At 36.7% G+C, this 25,950-nt stretch overlaps 4 protein-coding genes and 1 pseudogene across 8 annotated transcripts; 2 read left to right on the forward strand and 3 right to left on the reverse strand.

The window, feature by feature from the left end:
- Nucleotides 1-364: 364 nt before the first annotated feature.
- LOC111311836 (uncharacterized) lies at nt 365-6,327 on the forward strand. 4 transcript variants are annotated; one of them, XM_022911590.2, is made up of 10 exons: nt 365-412; nt 607-681; nt 1,861-1,977; nt 2,510-2,693; nt 3,469-3,518; nt 3,730-3,820; nt 3,934-4,493; nt 5,162-5,389; nt 5,472-5,528; nt 5,928-6,327. In XM_022911590.2, the coding sequence occupies exons 3-10, from the start codon at nt 1,918-1,920 to the stop codon at nt 6,144-6,146; spliced, it is 1,449 nt and encodes a 482-aa protein (XP_022767325.2). In that variant the 5' UTR covers nt 365-412; nt 607-681; nt 1,861-1,917; the 3' UTR covers nt 6,147-6,327. The 4 variants fall into 4 exon arrangements, with proteins under 4 accessions (XP_022767325.2, XP_089616537.1, XP_089616534.1 ...); XM_089760411.1 differs by having other exon boundaries at nt 367-412; nt 5,934-6,327; XM_089760408.1 differs by lacking the exon at nt 365-412 and having other exon boundaries at nt 445-681.
- Nucleotides 6,328-11,454: 5,127 nt separating this feature from the next.
- Nucleotides 11,455-11,828, forward strand: LOC149520304 (indole-3-acetic acid-induced protein ARG7-like; annotated as a pseudogene).
- A 2,848-nt stretch (nt 11,829-14,676) lies between these two features.
- LOC111311837 (uncharacterized) lies at nt 14,677-16,453 on the reverse strand. Its single transcript, XM_022911598.2, has one exon. It carries the CDS (start codon nt 16,338-16,340, stop codon nt 15,003-15,005), a length of 1,338 nt encoding a protein of 445 aa, XP_022767333.2. The 5' UTR covers nt 16,341-16,453; the 3' UTR covers nt 14,677-15,002.
- A 744-nt stretch (nt 16,454-17,197) lies between these two features.
- LOC111311840 (adenosine kinase 2-like) lies at nt 17,198-22,868 on the reverse strand. 2 transcript variants are annotated; one of them, XM_089760417.1, is made up of 12 exons: nt 22,728-22,868; nt 21,781-21,834; nt 19,584-19,630; nt 19,436-19,467; nt 19,236-19,337; nt 18,915-18,982; nt 18,683-18,759; nt 18,408-18,505; nt 18,254-18,324; nt 18,106-18,172; nt 17,840-18,023; nt 17,198-17,585 (listed from the first exon to the last, which is right to left on the reverse strand). In XM_089760417.1, exons 1-12 carry the CDS (start codon nt 22,814-22,816, stop codon nt 17,443-17,445), a joined length of 1,032 nt encoding a protein of 343 aa, XP_089616543.1. In that variant the 5' UTR covers nt 22,817-22,868; the 3' UTR covers nt 17,198-17,442. The 2 variants fall into 2 exon arrangements, with proteins under 2 accessions (XP_089616543.1, XP_022767336.2); XM_022911601.2 differs by lacking the exon at nt 22,728-22,868 and adding an exon at nt 21,950-22,441.
- Nucleotides 22,655-25,541, reverse strand: LOC111311839 (isocitrate dehydrogenase [NAD] catalytic subunit 5, mitochondrial). Its single transcript, XM_022911599.2, has 7 exons — nt 25,315-25,541; nt 24,667-24,987; nt 24,415-24,576; nt 24,251-24,325; nt 23,890-23,999; nt 23,747-23,819; nt 22,655-23,178 (listed from the first exon to the last, which is right to left on the reverse strand). Exons 1-7 carry the CDS (start codon nt 25,486-25,488, stop codon nt 22,987-22,989), a joined length of 1,107 nt encoding a protein of 368 aa, XP_022767334.1. The 5' UTR covers nt 25,489-25,541; the 3' UTR covers nt 22,655-22,986.
- Nucleotides 25,542-25,950: the final 409 nt, after the last annotated feature.

The raw sequence follows: 25,950 nt of genomic DNA on the forward strand, positions 1-25,950 counted from the left end.
TATTTTATACATTTTTATTAATGAATATTAAATTTTAAAATAAATATATAAAAATTTAATTTATTAAAAAATATTTATTTATTTATAAAATCATATAATTTAATTTACCCCATAATAAAATAATTTCATTCAATTTACTAACAATAAATAAAATTTATACATTAAAAATATATTAATATAAAATATTTTTTTAATTTTTACTTGTCTTAAACTCTTAAGTCACAGACAAGCTAGCCGCGGACATGACAGTCACGTTATATTACCACTTTGACGAAAAAAAATCCTCAAAGAAAAATAAAATAAAATAAAATTTGTAGTAATATAAAATCCGTTTCGATTCCGTCTAATAAAAAAAAAAAAAGGAAGCCTCCATTCCTCTCTATTGCACTTCGTCTCCTGTCGCTTTTTGGCGGTTTTGAGCTTTTCCCTTGCCTTCCGGACATTAGCTTAATTTTTATTTAACACGCGCGCGCGCACACACACACACACTCTCTCTCTCTCTCTCTCTCTCTCTCTTGAAAGTCAGATATTTTTTCTTTTTAATTTAGATTTTATATCTGTTTTTATAGATTTTATCAGATCTTTATTTTTTTATAAATTTTAAAGGTTTTTGTTCTGAGCTGGAAATTAAGTAGATCGGAGAGTGATAAGTGGTTGGCGTTTGGTTTACGGATGAATGAGGTATGTTTAGTTTTTGATTTGTTTTATGCTTGAACGGCTTGTGTTTTTAGTGTCTGTTTGGTTTGTGAGAAAACACCGGGAAAAGGAAAAATGGAAAAGAAAAATCGTTGTTTTTTTTTTGTCTTGTCTGATTTCTTATGTTTTATTAAATTGGATATACTTCTCCGAATTTTTTTTCCTCTTTTTCTTCCTTAGATTAGAAAAAGAAAATTTTAGCTGAACCAAACAGTTAAGACTGCTAGAGTAGGCCCACTTCACTGTAAATATATTTTTTATTTCTCTAAGAAATTTTAAGTATAAAATTGCGAAATTAATTCTTTTTTTTTTTTTAATAAAATTATACTTGCAGTTCATCAGAAAAAAGAAAAACTTTTTTTAAATGTTAAATCCTAGTTGAAATTCATAGACTTGAATTTTGTCCTTTTCATCTTTTTGTATTAAAATGAAAGTCCTTTTTTTTCCTCGTATTTTTCGTTGAAAATTTCTGTATGGATGCGTGCTTGAAAAACGTTGAGCAAATGTTTCTTAAAATCTAAAATGGGTTTTGTTTCGTTATGTTTTAAAGTTGCCTTATTGATCACTTCGTAGTTTTTTTTTTCCCCTATATTTTCGTTTGGCATTGAAAGGTGGAAAGAATTATGAGCTTATTGTATTATAGAGCTAAATGGCTAAGGTAAAATGTGAGGAAAAGACGCCAGAAATACAAGAATGATGAAAGAATGTTAAGAGAACATGAAGAAGAACTTCAGATACTTTTGTTATCGGGTACTCTATGCTTGAGGCCAACTTTGACAACCCCTTCCCCACCCCCCCCCCCCCCCCCCCCCCCCCCCCCCCCCCGAAAAAGAAAAAAAAAAAGGAAGTAAAAGGCATCGTCCTTGAGTTTATTAGTTGTAAATTTGTAACATGGCTAGAATCTGCAATGTCTTGTATATATTTTGTTGTGCTCTTAGTCTCTTGAAAAGTTATAAATTTGGATGAAGGTGAGAATATAAGTTCAATTTGTCAATTTTCTATGCTGATGATAACGGCCAAAAGTGTTTATTTCTTTATTTAAAATTCCTCCACTGGGTTAATTAACGGAATTACAAATATTTGTTTGCCTGGGTGTATTAAGCCAACCATTTTCTGACGTCCAAAAGACGGTAGTTTTATAAATTTCTATACATTTGATTGTAGGGAAAAACTGGACACATGAAGCTGGTCTGGAATTGTAGTACAAGTTAAGGTTATAAAATGAAAATGGATAGGAAGCCGCATTTGATAAAAAAGCTTGCTGACGTGAAACGTCAAAGGGTAAGAAACTTTTCTTTAATCTTTTTAATTGTGGATTTACCGTTCTCTTCAATATTTAAAATTCTTATGCATACCATGACTTATCCTTAGGTTTTGCAAATTTCAGCGCAATGCAATGCATATATGTTGTTTATTGAATTATGAAATTTGACCTAGTAAATTTTGGGAGTAACTGCAAATCATAGGAGGTCAATGATATGTGAATCGAATTAATGGATATGAATAGTTATAAACCTCATTCATAATAATTATCTTTCTTTTTTTCTTGTTTTTGTGTTGGTCCCCTTCTATCTCTTTTAAGTTGAGCCTGCCTGCGATACCTTCTCAAAATAAAAATCAATGTTCAATTAATTCACTTTTTATGTTTCTCTGTTTGCCAGCCTTTTTTCATTGATGCTTAGTCACCTTTACAGTCTTGGCTGCCCCTCCACAACCTTGGTTGTGGCATTCTCCTTAAATAAGCATGTAAATTTGATAAATCCCACGTTGCTCCCCTCACCCTTCTTCCCTTTCTTTTGTTCTCTGGATGTAGGTGGATGAATCCATTGTTCCTGGCTCGGAAGAAGCAACTGAGGTTGAGCATTTACTTGTGGAACCTAAAAGTGAGCATGTTTCAGTAGATGGAGTCCTATGTTTTGGGAAGGAGAATATAGAAAAGCACTTGAAAATGGAGGACTTCTCTTGTGCTTTTGATTATGGCTGGAAAATTAGTTGTGGTAATACTCTAACAGCTTGTCACTATTATTTTTACTGATGCTCTCATTTCAAAAATTAAAAGGAAAAAGAAATGACCTTTGAAGTGCTTCTAATTTGTGAATGATAGCATGCAGAAGCATCTAGAGTGTTTGATAAGTATGGGTCAGTCTCATCCCTTTAAAAACAAAGTGCGTAGATATTTCAAGGAGAGGACAAATGAAAACAATATAGTAGGAGCAACGACCATGTATTCTAGATGTATGAACTTGCTAACATGCTTTTGTAGAATGATTTGAGCGTAAATTTTCTCTGTCCTTAGTTGGACATGCACAAGCAACATCTATTGTGCTTTAAACTGGTTAAAATAAGTGTTTCTGTTGATCTTGAGCTTTTTGCCTTGGAATCGTTTGAACTAATATGATCCTGCTTGGTATATTTCTTTATTTGTTTTTTTTCCCATTAGTTGGTGTGAATAACTCTAAAGTTATCATAATCGTTTAAAGTCCAGAAAATTTGGAGTTGTACATAGATGCTGGGACAGGCTTGTACTAGATGTTCTAAGACTTGATTTCAAGTAATGAATTGTCATAATCATTCCAAGATTTGATGCTTATTTGTTGTTGACAAATGTTTCTCAAAATATTGCACTAAGGATGAGACAATGCAATAGTGGAAACTAGACAACAACATTACAATTCTCTTGTTGAACACAAAAATGCTTTTGTTCAGATTTTTATTTACGATTTCCATAGTTATTCTTCTGATGCTTTTATATCTTTTGTGATTCTTGATAAGGTGGGCTGGATTCTATCCATGGTCTAGGAGGAGATGATTTGAAGCTTGAAGTATGTATTCCTTATTCTTGAGGCTTCATATCACTTCCAAGTCATTGTTTGATGCATTAGTTTCTTTATTTTTTCTGTCTTATGCTTTATATGTGTTTGTTATTGATTTCCCATTTATTTTTTTGTTTATGGTTTTGTGTTGAATATTGTTTACTATATGTGAACACGCATAAGTGCCATGGTGATATCTGATGAAATACTGCTTTAGTAGGTTCTTGATGGATTGCTGGATGAAGTTGATGAAGTGGATGATATTCATGCAGCACATGATCTCTCCGGTGCATGTGAAGATTTTCTTTTGGGTGAGTGTTGTCTGTGCTTTTATTAATTGTCTCCAGTTGTGTTCTATAACACATGATGCTCATATGTTATGTTTCCTCTTCTTTTTTTTTCTCTGTTTTCCTTTTGAGTGCAGATATTGAATTTCCAGAAAAGTTTTCTGAATTGGATTGTGGTCCTCAGGAAGGATCGAATTTGCATAACTCAAGTTCAGAAAGTCATTCACCTGGATTTAGTGGAAGTAGTAATAGTGCAGGTGGCATATCAGAATTATCAATTGCAACCATTCAAGAATCCAACAGCAACAATGGTGTGCTTGGAAAGATGGTCAGTTGTGATTTACATCATACCTTTAGGAGCAGATGTGGGTGTCAGGCTCCGGTTATGGACACCATTCGTCCTACTATAAAACATGTGCAAGATGTTGTTGAGTCTGATGATGATGAAAAACCTTTAATAAATTATATATTGTCTAATAAGAAAGTAAAATGCTCTGTTAAAGTATCAAAAGGTGGCACTCTTCTCAGACAGAAGAGATTGCGGAAGCCTACTAGGAGGTATATTGAGGAATTTTCTAGAAATTCTACTTCTGGAAAGAATAAGCGCTTTAAAGTCAGATCAAAAGAAGAACATCCTCAAGTGCCATCTGAATCCCGGCAACGGAGAGGACGCCCCAAGAAAATTATGCCGAAACCGGTAGGAGAAGTTCCATTCCCGCACCGGTTATTATATTCTCTTAGATTGGCCATCTAGAAATAGTTTCCTCTTACCTCCCAGCCTCTCTCTCTCTCTTCAGTAGCTTTTTTATGTTTCTATTCATCATTTTCATTTATTTAGATATTGGCCTTGAATACTCTGTGGCTGCCATGACAACCGGAAAAACTCATGAGTAATGAGGAAAAAAACAAATATATTGATAAATGCTAGCTGCAGATTGGTGATATTTGCCAAAAATTCATATAAAAATATTAGGCACAAGGAAATGGTTATTTCATATTCCCCTCTGTTTGCTGGTAACACATTTTTGTTGACATCCTGCCAGGTTTTTTTTTTTTTTTAAATTTTTTTTGGCTGCATTTTGGTATAGAAATTAATTTTGGCATCATATCTGTACTGATACTTGCCCTGTATGAAACTTTTGCGTGGACTATATTATGATGTGAGGTTTCTTATATGAAAACTTTGAGCGAGAATACCGAAGACCAGTGACTATCAAGGATGTGATACTTTTTTTCTCGCTTGCTTGTGTAGATAGCATTCTTGTTCCCTTTTTCTTTGTGCCGTTGGGAAGTAGCGAACCCTACAACTTACTTAAGCATGATAAAGTTAAAATTTTAAGATCATTTTTTTCGTTTTCTTTCCAGGAGCTTGAATCTGATTGTGAGCTTTCTGCATCTGAATCCGAAGATGAGTGCAAGGGAACCAAAAAATCCAAAACGGCTTGTGATAGGAGGAAGCATCAAAGGATGTGGACCCTTGAAGAGGTGATTAAGTTGGTTGATGGAATTGCTGAGTATGGTGTTGGAAGATGGACTGATATAAAAAGGCTTCTATTTGCATCATCTGCTTATCGAACACCTGTTGATCTGAGGGTACCTTACTGCTTTATCCGGTCATATGGTTTCCTCCTGTTTTAAAACTTGAATTAATTTTAAATATGGATGCTCTCTACAGGACAAATGGCGAAATCTTCTAAGATCTAGCTCTGCACATAAACACAACAGGAGAGAGGTTAGCTTTCTATTTTTCTTTTTCCTTTGTCATTTGCACTTTCATTTGCTTCCAGCTGAATAGCATGGTATTCTTTAGTTCAATTGTTTGTATCTCTAAATTATTCTCTATTTGTTTAATTTCTTTTCCCTTGGTTGCAATTATCTCTTTAAATTATTGAGAGAATGGAATTGGAATTGCAAATGCTTGGGAGTCCTTGTATTTATATCAAGGGGGCTAACGGCTGGCTACCGATCATGGATTCTTAAGGATGCAAATTATTGTTTCAAGTAACATTGGGACAAATATTTGCTTTTGGTGTTCTGCATGTAAAATCATGTAACCAGCAATTATCATAGCATGTTCATTAAGAGTGGTTTATATTGTATCTTATTGTATAATCATTATTTTAAATGTTAGTTGCAGGTTGAGACTAATTTGAAGCATGCTGTACGTTCCCTACCAAAACCTGTGGTATGCCGCATCCGTGAACTGGCGACCATTCATCCATATCCAAAGGTCCGCGGGCCGAAAATTTCATCTGTTGATTATGTTCCTTCATCCAAACAATCTACAACAACTAAAGGTGCTCCAGTTTACTCTCATGGAAGAAATCTACGTAGGAAGAAGTGTAGTTGAAGAAGCATTTCTGTAATTGGCAGTGAAGCAAACTGCAATTCAAGTTTAGTTGTAAAGAAGCTGTGTTCTTCCCTACAGTCCCCTTAACACCTGCCATGATCTGCACATATAAATGTTTCCGGATTGTTAGGAATATCTGGTAAATTTTACCAAAGTGAAAACAAGTTTTACAATTTTAGTAGCCAGGCGGAATATGGCTAACTGATGTTTAAAGAGTAGGTTTTCCTTCCATATTGTTGCCTGGCGGTTACTTATCCAACTTGCCTATAATTAAGGCAAGCTAAGTCTTGGGCCTTGGCCAGAGTCAGAGAGTGCTTGGAGGAGTATGTGGTGTAAGAATTTAAGAGGATTCCTTCAGCCCTCCCTGTGGAACTGTGATGTTGCTATTCTAGTACTAGTAGGGGAAAAGAAAGGTGGCTGCCCCAACTCCCGAGCTCCTCTCCGAGAGGAAAAGGCTTGAATGAGTCTCGGGGTTGGTCAGAACAAATCTACACTTTGTTCTTCCGTTGTGTGATGCAGAGTCTTCAGTTTAGCATGAAACTCGAAAAACTCAGGTGTCTGCCAGTGCACCAGGAGCAGTTACAATAGCACAGAAACTCCCCTCTTAATTAACAAACAAAAGTACGAAAAAGAAAAAAAAAAAATCATATCTCTTACCGGCACCTACAGATTTTATCAAGACAAGTTGTTATAGAACAGAAACTGTGGCATATATCACATATATCAGAGAAAATACAATATTCACACCATGTATAGCAGCACTTGGTTTTGGTAGTTCTATTTTTATCCATTTCCTTCGTCACCGTTATCTCCATTGTCCGGAGAATCGTTACCCCAATTATCGAATTTTTGTCTTGGAATGTTGTGGTGGTTGTCCATGTTTCTCTCCGAGCTATCCTCAACTGTGTTCCTCCTTCCTTCAATAGCTTTCCCTTTCCCGATACGGTGCGGTTGCTCTTGCCCGTGTATTCCACCGATCATGGCTCTCCTTGGCCCTGCCAGGCAACTTGAACTCACCATCATCACAACCAGAAACAGCACCAAATGCTTCATGCTGCACAAACTTAGTTCATGCCCATACAAAAGGAATCAATAAGTTGGTTAGCTAGGAGTTCGGTTAAATTTAGGTGCATTTTATAGAGAGATCAGCCAATGTTGACACGAGTGAAATAAAAAATGAAGAATGGGGCCACCACCCATAAAGAAAGGAGATTGAGTGGCATTTACATATGGTTTTTGGAACCATTCTAGAATGATAGTTGAGAGAAAAAATTTGGCTGTATTAAGCAGCCTTAATAGGGAAGTTCCACCTTTTAAGTGGAAACATAATGGCCACAGACAAAGTCAATGAATCATAATTTTTTTTCATGTTTGAGTTGCTTCATGGTGTCAAATAATTGAGGCAAGCCTTGCATTTTTAATTCCTATGAGACAATCTTAATGCAAATCAAAGGGATGCTGATGAATTTCTTTATTCTTTTGGTTGTGCAAACTAACAAGAAGAACCATCTGTCCATGCACTTTGTGTCTTTGTGTAGTGCCACAAGGTCTCTGTTTTATTATCAAAGTTTTTTTTTTTTTTTTTTTTTTTTTAATTTTTTGCACATCTCATGTATTAATGGCCAGAAACATCAAACATGTGTGAATTCATATGCTATGAGAACATGTGAAAGAGAGATTTGAGATTTGTATTGTCTAGTTCCCATCATCAATCTTTAACATGATGATTGTCTGGTTGATTGGTTTGTGAAGCGCCTAACCAAAACAATCATTTTTTTTTCTTTTAAAAACAAGGAGATCAATTTGTAAGATAAGTTTAAATGAAAATAACAGAACACAAAACTCCATCCCTATCCTGAGAAACATTCTGACAGGCATTGTTACTGTCCATCAGCACGAGTATCATTGTCAAAATCACCATAGGGTTCCACCTACCAGATCCAGAATCTCACATCACACTGATACAATCTGGCACAACTGAGAGAGAACAACCTAAATATCCTTCTACCAACTCTCAGCCATAGAATTTTAGTGGGCTGACGATTGAAAAATGTTGCAATGAAGCATTTCAGTAACCAGAAACTTCTATTTAAAGCAAGTGCTGACTGGTGTGGTGAGAAGTAATTTCTAGTATTCACACTAGCTAGGGATGCAATCGACGTTGGAGCCAAACCCATTTTTTTTAAGTGCCACTCCACTAAAATAGAACCCAACAATCACCTGTAAATAAAAATCTTCCTGCTCTATATATTTGGACCTAACCGAGCTGTGTCCAGGGAAAACTTTTAAAATCTGATCCCATCCCAAGTCTGCTGCCTAAGATTCTACAGAGCAGAAAGTGATAATGATGATGTTGGAGAAATATACAAATATGAACTTGGCCACTTGAATACTTGATTGTGTCATAACGCGCGAGCTACGACAAACAGTTGGTTAGGCTAGTTTCAAATTCATCATTCATAAGAAACAAAAAAGGACATAAAAAAATATCCTCAAATAAAGTAGTAGGCTAGTAGCCCATCTTACTTTGACTTTAAGAAGTGAAGACACAGACTTGAGCTGCAACCTTCATATGTGTAGTCTAAACCATAACAGAAGTGTTTGGCCCAAAAAAACCAAAACCGAAGTGAAAGGCCTAAGAGGCTAAGACCCAAAAATTCTTCCAGCTCGAAAGTATAGATCAGTATTAAGTCGAGGACTTGGAGGAAACAACCACAAATGTATTGTAAACCTCTAAATCAAGAAAAGTATTAAAGAAAGTAAACAAATCCATCAAAAAGGGGAAACAAGGAAAGGGTGAAAAAAATCTTTCAACTTGTTGCTTCCCAATGGGAAGCATGGGAAGGAATTAATGGCAAGTGGGAGGAGCCATGAGAAGGCAGTCGAGGGGAAAATGGTTTACAGTGAGTACAATAATAGATCAAATAGAAGGGAAGGGGTGACAGCTAAGAGAAACAGGAGAATGCACGTGCAGGAAGCTAAAAAAAAATTGAGAAGTCCAATCAAATCATTGGGAGTTTGGGGACACATGGTTCAGCCTTTGGGAGCCCCCAGCCGGGCTGAGGCATGACATGAGTGTGGTTTGATGTGTCACCAACTCTCTGTTGAAGCTGTTTGCTTTGCTTTGGTGTCACTCGAAACACTCTGGCACTGAGCCAGTGAGCCCTTTTTAAGGACTTTGGTTGGACTTGGGAATTGGTCGTGGTGGCCCGAACCTTTGTCACCAACTACAATCCTTCCCTACAATTTCAGAAAATGTTTCACCCTCCCTTCCTCTTCCTTCTCCAGAGTTAATATTGTAAATAGAAGAATACATGTATTTATATTCAATCAAAACTTGTTCATTTCTATGAATCTTTTGCTTCCAAAAGATCAGAACGTCATTGAGATGATGAATAAGTTGGAACCAAACTCGAGCTCAGAGTCCCAATTGGTTTGCATCTTCTTAAATCAATTAGTGCAGTAATTAATCCCTAGTGAATTGTGATGAATAACAAATTAAGTTGGCAACGAAAAGGTTTTTTTTTTTTTTTTTTCACAAAAAAAGCTGAAGAGAAATGGAGTCCACAATTGACAATCTAGAATTAATTAACTCCTTTTCCTTCTCTTTGTCAGTCTCTCTCTCCATGTCTGCAAAACTGCTGATAGCTCCACTACAATGATGTGTACAAATGAGAGGCTCTTTTTTCCTTCAGACAACCCAGTGCAGCACGTTATTGTCTCCAGAGGATGCAATCATGTTTCTGAGAAAACTAAAGTTCAACAAATGAACCCAAAAAAGAAAGAAAGAAAAAAAAAAAACAGTTTCCTCACTTGTCTCTGTCAGTCTAATGAGTAATGACCCATGTTTCATTTTTTTTTTTTGCCAAAGTTTGGAATTCACTACCTTTTCAAGTTAACAGAATTTATTAAAATAAATCTTGAATGTATTAATATAGGGACATATTTTCATGCTAAAAAAGGCTATAAACTATTGGTTTGGTCGGTAAGATATGGAGCCAAACAAATGTAAATATGGATTGTTTCCAACTATCAACAGTTGGGAAGGAACGATCATTGTAAGATTCGATATGCTATTCCATTCTCTGTTTCTATTTTTTTTTTGTTTCCTCTGGCAAAGACTGCAACCTAAGTTGTTTCTCCCCATCCTAGTTTTGGAGTAAATAGCCCATTTCATGCATCATGCACGGACAAGGTGCAGAGATACACAAAAGCTTATCCCGAATCCAGCTGCAGAACAAAGCCAGCCAGCCAGCCAGCCAGCCAGCCAGAACCCAAAGCTTATTGACAATGGGTACGAAAATGTGCACAGTTTTTACTTCCAAACCCTCCAATCCAAGATCTAAGACCATTCCCACCTCTAAAGGAAACAACAAAAGCATGAAGTTTGCTGCATTCATCTAGAGAAAATTTGGACTGATTAGTGGTGTTAGTGGGGGGCCTAGCTCAGCCTATATCATTTTCACCAAATGAGATTTCCAGCCAAGCTCAACTCAGAGAAACAGAACAAATATGTAGTATAAAAAGGAGTTGGAATAGTTTATTATATACTCGGATTACAGTAAATGGATTTACGTGAACATGACTGAAATGGGGAGGATTAATAAAAGGTTTTCTTTTTCCCTCCCTTCCAGTCTGGCCAAACTTGTGTACAATATCCATTAATACTGCTACTAACATTTACATATATATCAACAAAAATTAAGTGGGATCGCACTTTGCCCAAGCAGCTTATCCCATCCCTCTTTCATATCTTATCTTTTCCACTCCCAACTTGTGGGGTCTTAACTTCAAGAACTTCGAAAGATCATTGATCAAGCACCATCATCTCTCTCTCTCTCTCTCTCTCTCTCAACAGAGCAAGAGAGAGAGACACTTCCTGTCTGACCTTAGAAGCAATAATTTTGTATAGCTTTTATATCATGAGATGCATGTTCGTACACTTTCGTATAAAGACTCAAACGCTATGTATAAAGGAAAAAGAAGGGTACAGCAAAAGACAAAGCGCGGCAACCATCCCAATAGTCATACATTTGCGCTTAAGAAATATCATTACTAATGCTATAAATTTACCAAGACTTCGACCAAGCTCACCATCTCTTAGCTATCTGTCATGTCAGCCATTTAATGCTCCCTCCAAAGACGGTCTCTTTTGTCTATTCTACCGCTATATAACCCTTTCCTTCACGTCATCTGTTTCACCGTCCAAACCATACTTGATCTCCATTTCAGATTATATGCAACTTCATTTCCCACCATCTACTTTCTGTCTATGTTGGCATATTATTATTCATTTCTTTGGAAGACAATGAAGGGGAAGTTTCTAAAGGCATGCTTTACCAATTGGAGGAAGATGGGGAGTAGAGTCATACCTTGTGGCGGTTGCGAGTACTGTTGTCAGTGGGCAAAGTGGCCTAATTCCATGCATGAAGAGAGCTCAATTCCAAGAGATGTGCAAAGGATAACCTAGTAGTGTATGTTGGTGAAAACTATAAGAGATTTGTAATTAAAACCACCTGGCTCAAGCACCCACTTTTCAAGGCATTGCCGGATCAAGCTCAGGATGACTATGATTATGTCACTGACTCCAAACTCTGCACTCCTTGTGATGAAAGCCTCTTCCTCGATGTTGTTCGTTGTGCTAGCTCTCTGCAAGAACGAAGACTCTCCCAGTGTCTTTAGGAATTCATGCTGGAAATTTGATTGATTCTCGAGGTCCGAGTCCTAATGAGAATGCTAATATGTCGTATACTGAGTAAATTTTTGTAACATAAATTCTGTAGCCTATAAATGTAATTCAATAGAAAAATATTAACTTCTGTTTTCCCTTCTAAGTTCTGTTTCTAAGGACCTCAACCGCTCAAGGGATGTGAAAGCTACTGGGCCCGAGTAGAACCAGGTTAAACACACAATACATGCCAGATCAACACAGATCAACAAGCTGGAGCGGACCCTACCAGCTGACAGATCTGACAGTTTCCAGTTGGTCCAAAACTGCAGTTCCATTAGCTCTGGCCTTTACCTTATCTTTGAAACTTAAAACAATAATAACAGCTAATTAATTTATTGTACTATTAGTACTATCTCAGAGAAAATTGCTGTCACTGGAGATGCAAGTTCCTTAACTCTTCTCGAGCCCGTCTCAGGGCAGTCTCCCTGACATTTACCACTAGTACTTAAAGCAGGCTACATACTAACAGACACACGAAAAAAGCAGGTTTAATCAAGAAGAATCAGACAGTCAAAGTGTTGCCAATACTATTAAAGCAGGATTCTTTGAGTTTTGCCTAGGTTTCCAATTTCAGGAACTAATGCTGCAAGAAGAATGAACAGAACTTTAAAGGTCAAGTGCATGAAATCAAATTATAACCAGATTGGCAAGCAGAATGCCAGAATGCATGAAGCTCAAATCTACATTAGCATGGGATATGCTCAAATGCGTGATGATAGATAGGTTATAAGTCAAAAGATGAAAATTTATGCTCCTCAGCTCTAGGAAACATTGAATGTAAGATCAGAAAGAATTTCTTCAGCTTAAGACCTCAAAAGTATATCTGATTGACACCGGGAAAACAAGGTTTAGCAACTTTTTTTCCATTTTTAAATTTTCACAAGTTCTCCCAACAACACCATAAAAAGCAAAAGAAACTATTCAAGCAATACTTCATGGTCGCATGATGCTACAAATAGGCAAACTAAGAGCCAACAAACAATTCGGGGTATAACATAACAACTGCACTTATGAGCAGCATCGTGCACATTTTCATAGATTTCACATATCAAATGACACTAAAATAATCTCCGGTAGCTCTTGCATATTCCCCAGGTCATTCAACCAACATTAAGTAATTCAATATCCAACCAAACACTCATATAACAAAAATGAACAACCAAAAGAGAAACAGAGAAGGCAATCAACAGGTGAAAAACAATTCTGCAAGGGCCAGTGATACAACTGTCATCTTAAAAGTACAGGAATAGTAGTGAAATAATAGAATCAAACACAAAATCACACATAGTTGATTCTTGTATTTGTATTCTTAGCGCATTAGCATCTTATGTCTAACTCTCTATAACAAGGAGCACAGGGACAGAAACTCATTCTTCGTATAACAATAAATCAACATGTCATCCATCCAAACTTGCTCAAGTGTCCAACAAATATTGACAAAATTGAGTATTTTCCACATGAAGGACCAAAGGAAACTTTCCAAAAAATTCATAGGATGCTAGTGGAGTCTTCAGAATGACAATATGCTACTGATTAAAATGCATTTGTACCTAGAAAACTACCAAATAATCTGAAAATCATAAAAATATCAACAAACACTGTCAGAAAACTTAGTAAGAGCACATGCATATAGAACGCTTATGATAAGATCCTCCTCCATATAAGAAACAAGATTGTACAGCCACCCACTTGCCACAAACATTTGAATAACATCCGCTTCATAAGATCCTCCATCCAGAGCCCAAAAGGTTCTTTTAAAATCCAAAACCAGTACCACTGAACCCATCCAGCTACATTGGCAAAAGAGTTGCTTCATACCTGCTGCCACCCAATAGCCAAAAACATTGGAATAACAGGATCCATTTTGAGGATAATGTTCGCAATTTAATCCTATGTTACATCATTTTAGTGATTTGAACCTTGTAAAGATATAAGAGGACATTCATCATTAAAGTCTGTTACATTCAGTTGTCTAATATAGATCCCCTTAGATCTTAATTCACCACACCAACTTATTGAACTTCCACAACAATCAGCAACTTAGCTACAATTACAAGCAATTTGCCATAACCTTTAAAAAATCTTTAATACAAAAGGTTAAAAAATGCAGAACCTGCCTTAATCTAGGCAATTTTACATGCTTTTATCTCACTTCTCATCTCAGCCCATGTCAAAACACATCATTGTCAACTCAGATTTTCTCTCCTGATACCCTGGCATAGAAACATCACCTAATATTTCCTAAAATTGCATGTCAAATTCCCAATAATCTGCCTATTACAGCAAAAAACACGTATGTAACAGCATGCCTCCCACTCAATTTCTACAACTTCTACTTTTCCTCACTCCAATAAAATGCAAATTAAAAAACTTGCAGCCAAAGTAAGCATATAGGATACTAGGGCAAGACCTGAAGTGGGCCTTTCATGACTAAACTCTTATTAACTAACTTCATTACATCTCTCATAAATAACCTTTGTCAACCTGATGATTGTTTTGTGCCTAAAGCTCATCAAATTAACTCTACAAGATAGTACCATGCAAAATCAATAAGATTGTCCAGCATTCCAAACTTAAAGCCTTTGTTTTTTCCTCATTTAATTATTTAATGGACCAAAAGATAGCAAATGTCAGTTGGCACTTACAAACAAAATTTCTCCATCAAAAGCGGGGTAAAAACAAGAAATGGCTCATACAGTGCAAATAGAGAAACTCATTACATTAGCATATACACAAAGAGAAAAGGAAAAAAGGCCACACCACAAAGATAACAGTCTAAGTGTAACAGCATCAGCACTATTTGGAGCATGCGAAACCATTATCATTCTCATTGAAACCATCAACGAAAAAGTACTGCAGGGCAGTAAAAAAAATAATGATTGCAACAGAATATACACACAGAAGCAAAGTTGTGGTAAATATACACAAGTAATATATTGCCTCAAGGTAAAAGTACATGCAATGCATTGGCAAATTCTTACACCAAACAATGGCAGTATTGCATCATTAGCACTGCAAAAACAGGAAGATTCAAAACGTTTGAAAAGGTCGCCACTATCTTCAGTGTCAGAATCGAACATTCTAGCAGCAAAAGAAACTTTCACCCATTTTTTCCCGCTTGATTATCATGTAAGTCCATCAATCAAAGCCTCCAATTCTCTCCTCCCATACCTCCTACCCTCTGCATTAGCTTCCCTACACCTCACCACAAAGTAAAATATCAACCAAGCCACCATGAAATACACCTCCAAAGCTGCCTGAATAACTGTAGCAAAAAATTCCCCACCTATATGAGCCAAAACCCATCTTGCCAAAGACCCACCTAAGATAGCTTCGTAACACTTAATCTGTATCGCTTGGTTCAACAGTGTTGACATCAAATAATAACCTTCTTTAATAATTTCCCTCCCGGTTCTCCTCGAATCCACAATGGCAATCCAAGCAGCTAACGAGAATGCAAATGAAACTAAAGTATCCATCAAAAACCACGTAAATAGAAACCCTGAAATCTCCTTCTCATAACCTCTAATCCACGGTGCCATAACCGAAAAAGGCAGCAACTTTAACCTAACAAAAAGCATAAAAAAAGAGTAGTGATCCTCAATTTCCCCAAAATACCATAATCCAAGAAGCTGAGTCACCGCGTCTCTTACAGCCCATTTCATTAAAACGAACCCAGTGAGTCTTTTTAAACCCACTTTTGACCCATCCCAAAAAGCCCCAAAAAAGGAAACAAATCTTCCAATCAAGCCATTAACAACTGTAACAAAAAGAACACCCAAAACCAAAGAGTAAATCGCTGTAAACCCTAGAATTACCCATCCATACGCCGCCGACAAAAAGCTGACGAGAAAGAAGAGCGCCGCTGCGTCACGGTGGCTCAACTCCAATCCTTTATAAACGAACTGATAATCCACAATTCTTTCTTCTTGTTGTTCGCTTTCGCTGTTTTCGTAGTCAAACGTGGTCGTTTTGAATTTGACTCCATAACGAACAATTTCCGGTAGCAGAATTCCGTTATCCTCAACGAAATGAGAAAACCCCAATTTAGTGTCGAAGTTGGAAAGAATCAGCGGCGTGTCGTTAAGGGGGCGGTTAGAGAAAGAACCCAAGAGAGAGCGGTCGCGGTGATCATCGTCGGTCGAAAAGAAGTCGTCGTCGAGAGTGCCGACGCGAGTGAGGTGGAGGAAAGGGCGGCGCGTGTGGCGAAGAGTAGGCTGGAGACGCGCGTGGGGGTGGGAAGGGTGAAGGTCGACGCGGGAAAGGAGGGATTTGAAAGAAGGATCGCGGTCTATAAAGGAAGTGAGGAGAAGGGAACCGGATTCAACTAAGGAACGGAACGAGAGGAGCAGGAAAGAAAGGAAGAGGAATGTGAAAGGGTGGGCGGTGAACTGCACGGTTGTTTTTTTAAGGATCTGGGATGTGGACCGTAGTTGGCCGAACCGGAGGTGGTGATCGGTCATGGCAGGGTTTTTTCCGAGGGTAAGAGATACTCGTTTTCTGATTTCCTCTTTGGTTCGAGATTTTAAGGATTTCGTTTTTCTTCTTGTGGATGTATTCTTTGGGTCGTCGGAAAGTTCGAGGAAAGAAACGGGGTTTGGAAAAAGCAAAGGCCTAGAAATTTTGATGGGCTGGTTTTAATAGTTGGGCCCATATTTGATCCAAATGAAAGTAAAATAATTATGCAATTAATTTTTTTACTCATCCAAAATTTAAATTAATTTATTTTATACACTGCAGATTTTTTAAAATTAAAATATCATCAAATGTAATATTTTCAATTTTTATTTTATTATTTTCGTTAATTTTTTAAAATTCAAATTTCAAGTGATCTCTTTTTTTTTTGAATTTAAGATATATTTTAAAAAAATTATTAAAGGTAATTTAGTCCTCTTTTTTTTTAAATTCCTTTCAATGAGATTTTTTGTCATTAATTACACTTTAACCATCGAAGAAACGAATTTGGTCAATTAACATTACTACATTTACTTATTTTCAACAACTACAACCAAACCATGTCCCTTCCATTAAAACTCATTATGGAGAAACGGTTGTTTCAATTAAAATTGCTTCTGGCAACATTCAGTCCTTGGGGATTGAACGAAAGAATTCTAGTCAATGTCTGCCGTATCGCTCAATTTTCTAACCTCCCATGGACTCATTGGTTAATGATACAGTCAGTCTTCAACCAGCACCTTTCCTTGTAGAAAATAACAAGCCTTGTGACCAGATCTCAAATGCAAAGAATGTAGAGATAACAGACAAGATTGACCAAAACTCCAGCTCTCAAACATGAGCTTATGTTATGACATGAAACAGATAGGTGAAAAGGACAACATAGTTGAGTTTTGCCTTTTTCGCATTTTCTTTTCCTTTAATTTCATGCAGAAGGATAGAATGTCATTCTCATATAACGATTTTCTCAGGCTATTTGTGGATGCGGCCACGGAAATGACAAGCAAATAAAAAGCAAAATACAGAGTTCAAAAATAGCACCAGGGTTCTCAACAATCAAAATTTTAAAACAACGCCATAGGATAGAAGAGACCAATGAAGTGGAATAGCTTAGTTAAACTCGGGCTTTTCTGGATACGTGCAGCCAGACCTTTGGATAATAACGTTGGATGCATAGCAGCCAGCTTTTACGCAAACATCAATAGGCTTCCCCTGAACCAATTGTGAAAGAAAGCCCCCGACGAATGCGTCACCTACAGAAAATAACTCTAAATTGTTAACAGTGACTTCATTACGTGGTTGTGATTCTGTTTTTGAATCACCAATATGCCAGATGGGATCAAAGTTAGATCATATGACAACTAATAGTAACTATTTCTTCTTTCATCCACTTGTCTACCCTTACAAACCTCAACTCTTGTATTTTCTACATATGAGTCACAAACAGTAGTTGATTTTAGCATTCACAGTTGTCAAGTCATGGAAGTGAAGGGAAAAGACTATATACCTGCACCATTTGTATCAACAAGCTTTTCCTTGGGTAACAATATTACAGGGAACTGCTTTACTTTCCCATCCTCGGCAACAACCACCGGATCTGCACCCTGAGTAATAACAGTAATCCTCTTGAATGTTCCAGATGCCTTCGGCCACTGCGAAATCTTCAAGGCTATCTCTGCAACATCATCAGTCTGGATGGCAAAACCAGCCCAAACAGGTCAAATACGAAATATTAACCATCCATCACAGCAATTGATATTTAACAGTTATTACCTTCCAGCCATGAACCTTTGAGAAGGTTCTTGCTTCGGTCTCATTGCCAAAGACAAAGTCCATATACCTGTTTGACAACAAATCAAGACACTTACTTTAATGTATGTATATTAATTTCCACAGTACCACAATATGATACAACACTTACGGTAGAACTTTCTCCTGTGCATCCTTGAAGAACTCACAAATAAATGGAGCAGAAAGATTCATTGAGAATACCTGCAGATAAAATAAATATGTCAGGCCACTAACCTGGTGAACTTGTGTAAAGAGGGATTTTAGTTATGTGTGATATAAGATACCTTGTTATTTGCAGCTGCATGTTCAGCAACAAGCTGTATTGAGTCTGGAGATACAGTAAGAAAAAATCCAGCAATATAAAAATACTTGGCCTGCTCCACTGCATAAAATATTTTGTAAACAAGTTAGTATCTAGAAGCTATAACCAGACAGAAATCAAATTGTTCATTTCAATTATTCTCAATAGATTTCCACCAAAGAGTAAGTTTCATTAATGTATCAGACCAAATATAACAAAAAGAAAGCCAAATCCAAGAAAAAAAATGAAAAAGAGTACCCAATGCCCAATTCTCTGGCCTCTTCAAATGCTCAGACTTGTAGCAATTAGCAGCTGACAGATTTGCAATGAGCGACCTATAGATAGATCTAACTTTGAATCTTGCTACTCCAGTAGATAAAAACGTAAATGTTTTCATAACATCTTAATAATTGGAGCAAATATAAGAAAGTACAACAGCAAATTGGCAGCATAGAATAAATAAGGAAAAACACGCTCATTGTCGACTGACCTTTCACCACCTACAACACAAACAGCACAAGTTCCTGTTGGTGCAGATTCATCCTCAAGATAATGAACCTGATTAATATGCATCATACAACATCAACGATACAATTATTTTCAGTTTCAAATCTTAAGAGATACAAAAAATGCAACTCAAAAACATTATGCATCAGGAAATAGGAAGGTCAAGGGATATAGCAAAAGAAGCATAGCCTATTATGCTTAAAGCTGTGTGGAACTGAAATAAAAGAAACAAATATAACACTTGATCTTTTCCAATTGTTTTTAATTATTTTAGAGGCTAGGTGTATGGTTCATAAGGGCTCACATTAACACCAGCAGCTTTTGAGTTCTTCTTCATTTCCTCCCCAAACTTGTCCTTCCCAATACAACCGATGTAAGCCGTTGCACCAGGAATTTGTAGCATCCACTGCATGAGGCAAAAAGAACCTCACTCTACTGTAGCAATAAATGTTATGACTGCATTTTTACGAAGTTTTAACCAAAATAAAAGGCACCATGATATACCTGTGCAACTTTGATTGAATTCTGAGTAGCACCTGTACATAATAAAATTGAGAATCATTATTATCCACCAAGTTTTTATTGAAAATTCAGATTCCAACTTCTCTTTTTTTTTTTTCAAAATCAAATACCAAGGGCATCCAAGCATTACCTCCAGCAATATACTCTACATTGGGTTTGGCAGCCATTTCTTTATACCTGTCATAGAGAGCCATTAATAACAGTGCACACTGCACTTGTAAACAGGAGTAATTGCTAGAGAGAAAGTGGAAACTGTATAATGTTGAACGTGACAACAAACTGGAACCTCAAGTTTTCAACCAACAGATCATATCATTTTGAACCTATTAGGTCAAGCGAGACACTAAAAGCTCTATCTTATTTTTGAAGGAGTGTGACAGAGAGGACATCTCCGTAAGGAAATTGATTCAAAATTACATATGATTTTGCATCTTAAATTGCATGGCAAAAAGTCACATTCACCCTAAAGATTGGATGGTCAGAATGTCATGCAACCCATACTTTTAAACTTTTTCTGTCTTAGGTCCAAATTTATCCTATATTAAAGGTATTTTTTTCTTACAACTTTCCACCTTTGCTCTAATCTGTGAAGGAACACAATTTTTCGTGTAGATTAACCTTCAGTTAGTCTATATGCACAATTAACCATGTAAAGTGAACATAGAATGTGAAGAATAAAACATACAAAGACTATGCGTATATTCTTCTCATGAGCTAGGACTAATGTCAGTCTTTACATATCCTATTGCTCACATGCTATGTTCACTTCACATGCCCCGCAAGATAGGTGTGCCATCAGACACACCAATCGTGGATCTAAGATAGAGATGTTGTCTAGAAAAAGGTTTCCTAAGAACATCTGCGAACAGTTTAGTTGAAATATGCAATACATGTAGCAAGCCTTTTGACACTCAATCTCGAACAAAGTTATAATTAATGGCTATATGCTTCGTGCAAGAATGCAGGACCGTAGTAGCACTCAAACATGTAGTGTCAATGTTATCATAGAGTATAGTTGGTGGCTTATCTAAATGCAAACTAAGCTGAAGAAGCAAGTAACACAACAGACAAAATAGAATGTATTGTGGGAATATTAAAAAGACCTATCTTCTTAGTGCAACTCTACTTTGCAATCCAATTTGTTGGTATGTTTTCTTTTTACCCACATCCCTTGGACAGCATATTGGATTGCAAAGTGGAGTTGCACTAAGGAGATAGGTCTTTTTAATATTCCCACAACAGCTCCTATTTTATCTGTTGTGTTACTTGCTGATAGGTGCCACAGCCCATTGCATTTATTTCTTGTTCTTGGGTCTTTGGACCCCTTAACGCACCGAAAACAATTCAATCCAAGCTAGCTCAACAGCAGTAGAAGCAATGGCTTGATATTCAACTTCAGTTGAGGATCAAGCAACTGCTTCTTGTTTCTGAGAACAGCAAGAGATAACATTGCTGCTAAGATAAACAAAATAAGCTGAAGTAGAAGTACGATCATCAAAATTTCCTAGCCAAACCGCATTAGAGTAGACATGCAACAATGAGGAGAGTTCCATTTAAGAGATAAGTTTATGAAAGATAGCGCTTTCAAGTAGTGAAGAACACGCTTCAAGCTGCTCCAATGCAGTAGAGTAAGGGAATACATAATTGAGACACCTCGAAAGCTTGATTGGTTTTGGAATCCATTTCTTAGACCAAGATAGGTGAGTGTTAATAAAGTGAACATAGCATGTGAAAGATACAACATATAAAGACTAAGATTAGTCTTAGCACGAGACAAGTATACGCATTATTGTAGAATAAACAGTCTGTGCAAAAGCAAACACAGGCACCCTGTAAAGGCTGATAACATTTCCACCAACGTGGAAAGAATTTGCTTTCATCAACACAGCCTGTCGCAGCTGGAAAAATGTAAATAAGTTGTTAACTATTATATGTATATATATATGTTAATATCAATGAAACAAATAGATTTGTCTTCAGTTTCACCATTCTTCTGTACTTCTATTTGTTCATACATCTATACCTGCATTGTTTTTTTCTGTCATATCATATTCTTTGTTTTTCCAAGCTAAACAAGTAAATCTATAATTTTTGGGAACAAAAAGATTGAAAGAACATATCAATGTAATAATAGAAATGAATAAAAATTTGATCTAGTAGATCGAATAAGCCCTTGAATACATGAGCGAATGTGAGGTGAAGGAAGAGTTTAATAGATTTTTTTTGGCAGTTTAATAGATAAAATAATACAACTATAACTATTAATCACAGTTACAGTTAATCTAGTTTCATACTAAAATAAGAAAACAAAAACAAAATTTGCTTACATGGGTAGGTGTTTCTCCTCAGCTAAAATTGCATTGTTCATCTTGATATCGTATCTGTAACCAAAAACAAAACCAAACCCAACTAAGATTACACAACAACAATAAATCCCAACATAATCAAGACACATCCCTTAAATAAAAACAATAAAATCAAATATTCTAACCGTACTTTTTCAAGAAATCCTCGTCCACGACAGAGGAAATGTCAAGGAGAGGATTACCCATCCCCAAGAGAATTCCTTCATACGCCATTTTTGTGGGTTGTTGGTGATAGTTTGGTGAAAGGTAAAGCAAAGTAAGACAAAAGATGAGGAAGAAGAAGCAGAATGAGAGCAGGAGACTATTAGATCTTGGTTTCGGGGAAATGGTTTGTGTTATTCAAAGTTTATGGACACCCATATTGGGCATTGGCCTGTCCCTATCTCACCAACCCAATTGCCCAGTCCCCCATTTTTCCTTTTTTAATCCCACCCTTTCACCTTTGGACATTTCCCTCTCTCTAAGTGGGTGAAATCATTGTCTAACCATCACCACAAAATCAGAATTTTCTCTTTTTTTTCTCACTTTTTATCCATTATTAAACTTATATTTATCAAAATTCTTCCGTTGTCGTAGTTTCAAGGAGGAATCTTTTACTAAGGTTTTTGTAATTTAATCTGACATAAACGCTTGTCATTTTTATAGGTATATTGTGTCTTGACTATTACTATCACCTACAGGAAATAGGAAACAGCTCAGCACTTCACAGCTAGTATAATATAACTTGATTGATTAAATGATATAAGCAGTTGTATCTATAAGAACAGTTCCACCTTAATCTCAGTAATATGTCAAAAATGCATCTTGTCTAAGTCTGGAAATGAAAGACAGAGAGTAAGAAACACATCATCTTCATGGTTTATTTGATGATAAATAAAAGGCCTCTAAACCTGCATGTTTTTCTTCACCTTGAGACAGTGCATGGCCATCGGCCAAAATACAAGTGGACTGTACAATGCGTTACGATTTTAAATAATGCCATATGTTCTCTCTCCATGGCAGAAGATAGGGAGTTCAGAAGATTAGCTCCTTAGCCATCAAGATGATGTGATTTTATTCCTCTTAAATAAGAGAAGAAAACATTTAATCTTCGGTGAAAAAAGAAAATTGCTATCAAACTGCAACGAAACCCAATGCAAAACTAGAAATGTTACAAAGGAACAATCTTTAAAGGTGATCGCAAATAGCCTTAGTAAAATCAGTTGTTGTTGACGAGCCACCAAGGTCAGCTGTTCGATATTTCCCCTCTGCGATTGTACTGAGAATAGCATTCTGAATCCTATCAGCCTTGTCATGGAGATTTAAGTGGCGCAACATTGTGACCGCACTCAATAATAAAGCAGTTGGATTTGCCACATTCTAAATAATGTCAACCATATAAATAATTAGTTGGTTCCATGGAAAATGAAATTATACTCTGAGAAACAAAGTTAAAAGAGAGAAGTAAAAGGAATTGGGCTAAGGCAATTAACAAAATGATCATGACAGGCAAACATGACATTTTGGGTTCTTTTACTCCAAACTACCATCAATTCCTCACGGCTTAAAGTACCACAATCTAGAAACTCTAATATTCAAACGTGCCATGAAGCTTACTCCAGTCTCAAAAATCACCCATGAAATTCAAGTTTAAAAACCTTACATAGCTTTGTAATTAGCATAAGGTGGCTTTATAATTAAAATAATGCATACAGTTATACCTTAATAGACCTTGACATACCTTCATGATCTATCTCGAGACATCCAGTCTCAACTCTCAACCATTATGATTTTCTTTGAATTCACTAAAGCACTACATGACTAATAATCCCTAGACATACCTTCACATTTTTTTACAAGTGCTCCTTGTGTATGCAAAATGAATGGCTCTATAAAAAGAAATGAAGGGCAGATACTCAATTAGAAGCCCTAAGATTTGAAGACTAACCTTTCCGGCAATATCAGGTGCTGAGCCATGAACAGCTTCAGCAAGTGCTATTCCTCCTTCACCAATATTGCAACTGCAGAAAAAGTATATGCTGTTAAGCCATCTAGATTATGTTACCTATGATTGTTAGAAGGTGTAGTTACCTTGGTGTTAAGCCCAAGCCCCCAATCAATCCAGCACAAAGGTCACTGATAATGTCACCATAGAGGTTAGGCATCACCAATACATCAAAAAGTGCTGGATTCTTCACAAGCTGCAGGTGGCAAAAAAGTAATTAGCTCTACATAACAATTTTCACTTCCATAAAGATGAACTTCAGTTCTCTTTGTATCTAAACAAGAACTGTTTTTTGTCATTTGTCGAAAGTATTTTGCCAAAAGCAATATGGGCAGAAAGGTAGTGCCTAGAGTAGCTGATTCAAAATTTGACCTCTCTCCATCGCCTTGAACCATAAGTGGGGAAAAATAAAGTAATATAATACTTATAGGAGGAAATCTGTCATACCATCATACAGCAATTGTCAATGACTACTTCCTCATACGTTATCTCAGGGTATTTCTCTGAAACTTCACGGCAGCACTGGAAAAAGACAATTAAACCAAACTTAATAAACAGTACACAAGAAAATTAGTGAAGAACCAACAAACTAGGCATTCGAATTGACAAACCTTGAGAAAAAGACCATCCGTTTTCTGCATAATATTGGCTTTATGAATTGCAGAAACTCTCTGTCTTCCATGGGTCTTAGCATAATGAAAAGCATATTCAGCCACCCTCAAGCTTGCCTGACGAGTAATAATCTTGAGACTTTCAACCACACCTCTCACCACCTAGCACCCAAAGCAAAAGAATTACCTCCTCGTATATATGGTGAATACCCCATTTATCAAATTGCGCACAAACTATCAAAGCAAACTTACTTGATGCTCGAGTCCACTGTACTCCCCTTCCGTGTTTTCACGAATAGTGATGAGATTTACATCATCATACCGAGTCTTATATCCCGGGAGGCTATAACACGGCCTGACATTGGCATAGAGATTAAGTTCTTTCCTTAGAGTAAGGTTCAAAGACCTATGACCTTTACCAATAGGAGTAGCCATTGGACCTTTCAAGCCTACCCCATTCCTTCTTACTGATTCTAAACTTTCCCAAGTTAGAAAACTCTGAGTTCTTGGATCAATTTGGTCCCCAACATAATGCTCTTCCCATTCAATGGTCACTTCAGCTGTTTTAAAAACCTGAATCAATTAAAATTACTCAGATTCCACCAAAATTTCAGTAAACGTCAATAAAACATGGGTCTTGATAATTATTTTTTATACAAATATTTATCAATTTATAATTTCTATAAAACCAGTTTCTTTAAACTAAAAATAGATACTTGTTGACAGTTTGTGCCTAAATCAAAAACTTCTTAAACCAAAATTTTCCAATTTTTAACACTAAGGATTCAATTCCATTGACACAAATATAAAGAAATTTAAAAATCGAGACTTTACAAGCGAAAATTCGAAGGAACAGATATTAAAAATAAGTAAGAGAAAAACTGGAGAGACGGTGGGAACCTGTTTGACGGACTCAGCGATCTCGGGGCCGATGCCGTCGCCGGGGAAGAGAGTGGCTCGGATGGGAGCGGTAGCGGAAGAGAAAGCTTTCGCTAAGGAGAGCTTCGAGTTAGGTTTAGGGTTGGCCTGGGAAAGAATCTGACCAAGTCGTCGTCTCAGGACCTGCGTCGCCATTGATCGCGTTGGTTGGCTGGGTCGCAACTTTTCGATTGCGTTGAATAAAAACCAAATTTCTAAAAATTATTGTAAAACTAATGTAATTCCCAGTCAAGACACAGGACAGATTCTTTTTTTTTTTTTAACACGTGACCAATGAAATAATTCCACGTGTACACCATCATTTGGGTCTATATTACAACACCTTGTAGCCCATTTTGAGAAAAGCTGCAATGATCCAACCAAACCAACACCATCTAAATTCTAATCAAACAATGGGTTGCCCTGGAAAAGCCATCTTACTCAGGCCTAATGAAACAAAATGATTTTCCAAATAATCCCATTGTACCATCAAGGCCCGATTGGGTCAATCTGAAGCCCATGTTTCTTGCCCATGTAATGGAAATGGGAATGGGCCGAATGGCTTTCTGAAGAGCTTCAAATGGAGAATTAGCCTCCTTTCGGCTTTATCAAGCTAAG

Source organism: Durio zibethinus, chromosome 1 (genome assembly GCF_047325235.1).
Source record: "Durio zibethinus cultivar Kanyao isolate XHJ-2024 chromosome 1, ASM4732523v1, whole genome shotgun sequence".
Lineage (NCBI taxonomy): Eukaryota > Viridiplantae > Streptophyta > Magnoliopsida > Malvales > Malvaceae > Durio > Durio zibethinus.

Excerpts from the sequence above, each read along its gene's own strand:
- LOC111311840 (XM_089760417.1), bottom strand. The coding sequence starts at position 22,816 with ATGGAGAGAGAACATATGGCATTATTTAAAATCGTAACGCATTGTACA. Across the intron at positions 19,631-21,780 it reads GAGGAGAAACACCTACCCAT|GTATAAAGAAATGGCTGCCA; the intron begins GTAAGCAAATTT and ends TCTCTATGACAG. Across the intron at positions 19,338-19,435 it reads ATTCAATCAAAGTTGCACAG|TGGATGCTACAAATTCCTGG; the intron begins GTATATCATGGT and ends TGCCTCATGCAG.
- LOC111311839 (XM_022911599.2), bottom strand. The coding sequence starts at position 25,488 with ATGGCGACGCAGGTCCTGAGACGACGACTTGGTCAGATTCTTTCCCAG. Across the intron at positions 23,820-23,889 it reads GGCTTGGGCTTAACACCAAG|TTGCAATATTGGTGAAGGAG; the intron begins GTAACTACACCT and ends CTTTTTCTGCAG. Across the intron at positions 23,179-23,746 it reads CACCTGATATTGCCGGAAAG|AATGTGGCAAATCCAACTGC; the intron begins GTTAGTCTTCAA and ends GACATTATTTAG.
- LOC111311836 (XM_022911590.2), top strand. The coding sequence starts at position 1,918 with ATGAAAATGGATAGGAAGCCGCATTTGATAAAAAAGCTTGCTGACGTG. Across the intron at positions 2,694-3,468 it reads TGGCTGGAAAATTAGTTGTG|GTGGGCTGGATTCTATCCAT; the intron begins GTAATACTCTAA and ends ATTCTTGATAAG. Across the intron at positions 5,390-5,471 it reads GAACACCTGTTGATCTGAGG|GACAAATGGCGAAATCTTCT; the intron begins GTACCTTACTGC and ends TGCTCTCTACAG.
- LOC111311837 (XM_022911598.2), bottom strand. The coding sequence starts at position 16,340 with ATGACCGATCACCACCTCCGGTTCGGCCAACTACGGTCCACATCCCAG.